This window comes from Anolis sagrei, chromosome 6, assembly GCF_037176765.1.
Source record: "Anolis sagrei isolate rAnoSag1 chromosome 6, rAnoSag1.mat, whole genome shotgun sequence".
In the NCBI taxonomy this organism is placed as follows: Eukaryota; Metazoa; Chordata; class Lepidosauria; order Squamata; family Dactyloidae; genus Anolis; species Anolis sagrei.
In genome coordinates, this window is record NC_090026.1 from 59,199,135 (window position 1) to 59,205,134 (window position 6,000).

The 6,000-nt window shown below is 43.4% G+C and overlaps 1 protein-coding gene across 1 annotated transcript in view; it reads right to left on the reverse strand.

The window, feature by feature from the left end:
• Positions 1 to 2,908, reverse strand: part of PTPN3 (protein tyrosine phosphatase non-receptor type 3) — a 147,575-nt gene extending 144,667 nt beyond the window's left edge. The window contains exon 1 of the mRNA XM_060781441.2: positions 2,791 to 2,908. Coding sequence (XP_060637424.2) covers positions 2,791 to 2,839 — 49 coding nt within the window. The 5' untranslated portion in view covers positions 2,840 to 2,908. The remainder of the gene's footprint in view (positions 1 to 2,790) is intronic.
• Positions 2,909 to 6,000: the final 3,092 nt, after the last annotated feature.

The following is a 6,000-nucleotide window of genomic DNA, read 5'->3' on the forward strand; positions in this document are numbered from 1 at the left end:
TCTTCCTAATGTTCAGATGGAATCTCCTTTCTTGTAGTTTGAAGCCACTGTTCTGTGTCCTAGTCTCCAGGGCAGCAGAAAACAAGCTTGCTCCCTCCTCCCTATGACTTTCCCTAACATATTTAAACATGGTTATCATGTCTCCTCTCAGCCTTCTCTTCTTCAAGCTAAACATGCCCAGCTCTTTAACCCACTCCTCATAGGTCTTGTTCTACAGAACCTTGATCATTCTAGTCACCCTCCTCTGGACACATTCCAGTTTGTCTCTTTAATTGTGGTGCCCAGAATTGGATACAATATTCCAGGTGTGTTCTAGTTATGGCAGAATAGAGGGGTAGCATGACTTCCCTGGTCTCCTATTGATGCAGGTCAAACTCCCATTGGCTTTTTTTGCCACTGCATCACATTGTTTGCTGATGTTTAACTTGTTGTCCGTGAGGACTCGAAGATCTTTTTCACACGTACTGCTCTCGAGCCACGCATACCCCGTTCTGTATCTTTGCATTTTATTTTTTCTGCCTAAGTGGAGTATCTTGCATTTGTCACTGTTGAACTTCATTTTGTTAGTTTTGGCCCATCTCTCTAATCTGTCAAGATCGTTTGGAATTCTGCTCCTGTCCTCTGGAGTATTGGTTATCCCAATTTGGTGTCGTCTGCAAACTTGGTGATCATGCCTTTTAATCCTTCATCTTCATTAATAAAAATGTTGAACAGGACTGGTCCCAGGACATAAAAATATGAGCTTAGGTGCACATATCTGCCTCTCATCTTCTGCATTGAACACAGACACTAATAATTCATTTAGCTTCTCACCCAACAGTTCAGATATTTCCCAAGCTAATAATCTGTTTGTAATGTATGCAAATAATTTTATAGCATTCCTTTTGATGTTATTAACATTATATTTCTCTGTTTGTGTTTACTTTGTGTAAGTTCATATTCCCTTTTGGTTTTCATGTTTGGGCGGAACTTCCTTTTCCAGAAGGAAGCCTCTTTTGCTCTGAAGTCTACCTTAACACTACTTATTAATTATGTTAGGAATTTGTGATACCTTTCTTTACCTGAGGTATGCTCTCCAGCTGAGCTTCTTTTATTGCAATTTTAAAATAATCTCCAAGTTTTGAAAGGTTTCACATTCTTGAATTTTTCTTTTAACTTTCATTTTAGAGAGCATCCATATTTTGAAGTAGAATATGACTGTTGGATTTCTTGGTCAGCTTAAATTTGACAGCTCAGGGCTCAATCGGTCCAGTGACATTTATATCTTGCACTGTGTTCTGCATCCACTGAAGAATGTCTCCAGTTGGCCTCTCTTTGTCAATTCTCTAACCAGTTGTTCTGTGTTTTCTCTTCCGACAAGCTTTTGATGGGTGAATAACTCGGGACCATGTCTGTTCTTGTTTTTATTGTATTTTAAAGTTAATTGTATTGTTTTAATCTACTGCTGTAAACCTCTCTGAGGCAAATTGGGAGTAGCGGTATACAAGTCAAATAAATAAATAAATAAATAATCTAGGCAATCTAGACATTGGGCCACTTTGCCATGGCTGGAAGATACATTTATTCCTTGAAAAATTTTATTGATTTGACTATAATTCCCAAAATTCCACAGCTCTAATTGGCTAGGGGATTCTGGGAATTGTAGTAAATGTACTCTTTCTAAGGATGACCAGAGTCACCCATGGCATTTCTGCAACATTTTATCCCTTTGAATGATCCTTGATTTCATTTCCATTTTAAGATTATCCTGAACATTTGGGTCAGGCGGGATAGTAATACATCTTCAGTGCTATAAATGTCTTATCCACAATGTTATCCACAATGATTGTATCAAGGAGTCAGTCCCTTTTGAAAAGTCTAGCTTATTTGATAATATGACCACTTTGATGCCCTCAGCACGACCATCCTCATCTTTCCAGTAAAGGTGTATGTATATCCAGAGGTGACATTCACTGTGTTTCACTCTGTTTCAGCAGATTTCCATTGTGTTTTATTTAAAAACTAAACACTCCAAATTTCCTCTCTTGGCTCAGAAGCTTTTAGCATTAATATATAAATACCTCTTGAAATGTCTCTGACGTGTCCGGATTTGCCCTGTGGCCTGTCGGCCTTTTTGGCAAGTTGTCATGTTTGATTTTGTATTTGGCTCCCATTTCAGCCCAGCTCCTTTTTGACCGAAGCAACAACAAAATCGCAACAACAAATGAGGAATTAACCAGGAACTCCCCAGCCTCTGAAAACTTTGCACTCATGCTTAGCCAAAGTATAAAAGTGGACCAAAAAAAACTTAAGGTATTGGCAGAATATTTAGGACAAATCATCAGAGGTATTAAGCATACTCATAAACAGGCATTGCACAAATGAGACAAAATTGTATCTGAAAACATATATGTACAATACAAGCACACAATTTCCTGTCAAGTTTGCCAAAGTGTTTTATTTAAATTAGCATTTTATATTATATTAATTAAACGTGTTGAATTTTATTACACACAACATGCACTAAATCTTAACTAATGTTGAGAGTTTAAAAATAGCTTATTTCTTTGCATACTTTTTCACTGGAAACTATTTTCAAAAAATCTGTCTCATACCCAGTTTAAACATATAGAAAATTTTTTGTCATCTGCCCCAAGAAACTACTGATGTGTGTGTTTTGAGAAACAAGATTTATTTCTGCTTTATTTTTACACTGGAAATGAAACCATCACATTAGAAACATCTAAAGATCTAATATTGTTGCCTCAGCCGTTTATAGTGCAGAGTTTTAAAACAATATAGAAAACTTACCTTTTTCTTGAGGAGGGGGACATTCTAGCCAAATATCTTGCTCCACCATTGTATCCTCCGTGGTAGTTTTTGTGGTCTCATCAAGGATGTCCACTCCTGTATATAGTTCAAGGATTTTTTTATGCAAACCTAATAACTCATCTCACAAGATTTGCCTCCGCCTTGTCCTAATTATAATCATAGTCTTACTGTTTCCTCTCCTGAAATACCTGTAAAACTGGCCCAGGAACAACTCTGGTATATATGTCAGATGTAATTGAGTAATAGTTATATATCCACCCTGTTCAAAATCAAGAAACTAGTGTCTAATTTGGATCTCTCTCTCCCTCCCCCCCACCTCTCTCTCATACACATATATATGCTCTGTGCATAATGAGTACCTTAAAAACAACCCAGAGCTCTTATTTGTTAGCGACAGCATTGTGCAGCAATGTACCAAATACCAAACACACAGCACTGACCAATAGTATGCCAACTGTTCCCAACTATAAGGCCTCATGAAGTTCGATTTAAACGAAGATTCAACTTGAGAAAGGCAGATTGGACTGAATTCTCAGACATGTTAGATGACATGATCATATCGGTCACGCCAATCCCTGAAGAATATGAGCACTTTATTGAAATAGTGAAAACCTGCTCACGAACCTCTATACTGAGAGGCTGCAGAACACACTACCTTCAGGGCATTACTCCTGAAATAGCTGCCTTCTTGGAAGACTACTACAGGTTTCCACAACAAAGACCCATTTAGTGAGCAAACTCTTCAGGCAACACAGAGCATTTTGTCTTCCATCTCTGAAGCCAAGAAAGAACAGTGGATAAAGCTGATAACAGAAGTCGACATAGGTAGGAGCAGCCAGAAGGCGTGAAGGCTGCTAAGACAGTTGAGGAATGAACCCTCACCAACTGATAATCATGCCAACTTAAAAGGCAGATCAGATAGCACACCAACTTTTGAAGAATGGGAAACCCAACCTTGTCACCAAAGTAGGAAAGAAACCAATAGTCAGACAACCAGATAATAAGGACAACAACCTTCAACAACCTTTTACATTTACTGAATTGGATATGGCTCTCAATAAATGTAAAAATGGCAAAGCAGCTAGCCTGGATGATCTACAGATGGAACAAAAGAAGAACTTTGGTTCAAAAGCAAGGTGCTGGCTTTTGAGGAAACAGAAGTGGAGCTCGAGAGGATAATGGCTTTGGCATCGTCTACTGCTTATGCCCGACCCAATGGGGTAACCCAGAGACGAGTGAAGGAGCCAGTAGATGTTGTGAGGGGAAGCAGCGACCTGGATTTCCCTTCCCTCCAGAGAATGGAGTCACTGGAAGGGAAGGTGATGGCCATGGAAACCACCCTCGCAGTTATGTCAAGGGTGATAGAACGTTGGCCCCTCTGGTGGAGGAGGTACAGCCCCAGACGGAGTTGCTGTGGAGCGCAAGCGAGAGGAGTGACAGGGAGACCGGAGCCCGCCCCAAAACCCAGATGAGCTGGAGGCGAGGTGTGGAGAGCGACGAAGTAGGGGAGAGACTGTGGGGACTACACCCCTGGTAACCCTGGCCGGAGCCGGGTGTGGCACAGGGCTATGAGGATTGCCCCAGGAGCAGCAAGGGCTCCAGGGAGGGCCACCGCATGCAGACACCCAAGAAGCACAGCCACTAGTTCACCAGCAGAGGAGAGAGGAATTAAGGATCGAATTCGGTGGAGAAGCTGAGGAACTAGATTTCTTCTAACCATGGTGAGGGGCTACATGGAAGACAACGCACCTACCTTCAGATCGGAAGCCAGTCGGGTACGGGCCATGGGCGCAGTGTTGAGGAGAGGAGAAGCAAGCTGGTACGTCCAGCTCCACGCGAGACACGATCCGTGCTTGGGATCGGTGAGAAGATTCCTAGCCGCCCTGGAAACGCGCTTTCGAGACCCACTCAAGCGAGTCAGGGCAAGGGACAAACTGAAAACCATATCCCAAGGCCAAAGGCCAGTGTCCGAATACGCCGAAAAAGTTCCGGAATGGTCCGAAATTACTAAAATTTTAAGGAAGGACTGAGAAAGAAGATACTTTCTTGGGCTTTACACCGGGATGACCCAGAGACGCTCCAGGGGTGGATACAGCTGGCAGGACGCATCGAGACGACGCTGGCCCAAGTCAGACGACATCGGGGATTGACACCGCAGCACGCTCGCCAGAGGGAGGAAGGCCGGAGACTGGAGAAAGGACCAGCCGGGAGAGGAGGAGAGCCGAAGGGGGAAGCTAAAGAGAAACAGAGCGGATGCTTTGTCTGTGGGCGCGTAGGCCACAGAGCAGCCGAGTGCTGGCAGCGGAAAGGGGGAGGAGCCCTTCAGGCCAAAGCAAAGCCTGCTGCTGGAAAGCAGAGGAAGGCATCCCCCTCGGGGCCCCGATAGGGGGTTTGGTGAGTCATGACCAAGGAATGCTGATATTCCCTATTAAGCTGGAGGGGGGAGGACAAATGGGCTAGCTGTAGAGCATTTAGATTGTGGATGCTCCAGAAACATAATCACCCCTGAGCTAGCAGACAATCTAGGGTGCAAGAAAGTGACCCTGCAATCTCCTGTAGCTTTCTCTCAGTTAGATGGATCAGTAGAATCAGGGACCCTGGCACAGTTCGGGGTGGAGAATGTGAAGTGCAAGATAGGTTACTGGGAAGGGGAAATAATATTCGTAATATCCCAGATGGCTACGTAGAACATAATCCTAGGGATGCCATGGCTGAAGAAAGTAAACCCCCAAATCAACTGGAGAGATGGAAGTATGCACTTCCAAGAGGCCCCAAGAGAGGGATGCAGCCGAGGGGAGGAAGACAAAAGCAGGCTACCAGAATTGGCCCGGGACCTTCCCCCAAAATACCGTGACTTTGCAGATGTGTTTGATGAAAAGGAGGCAGATAATTTCCCCCCAAGAGAAGGGTAGAAGTAAGGATTGAACTGAATAAAGATACTGATCTCCCAAAGGGAAAGCTGTACCCAATGTCAGCGAAAGAGGTAGAGGAACTGAGGAAATATATAGACAAAAACTTAGCCCGAGGCTTTATAGAACAATCAGAATCCCCTTTGGGAGCCCCAGTGTTATTCAGGCGCAAGAAGGACGGGTCGCTGAGGCTATATGTGGACTATAGGGGACTGAATGCTGTCAGCACCACCACCAAGCTACCCATTACCGCTAACCAAGGACCTATTGTCACAGTTAT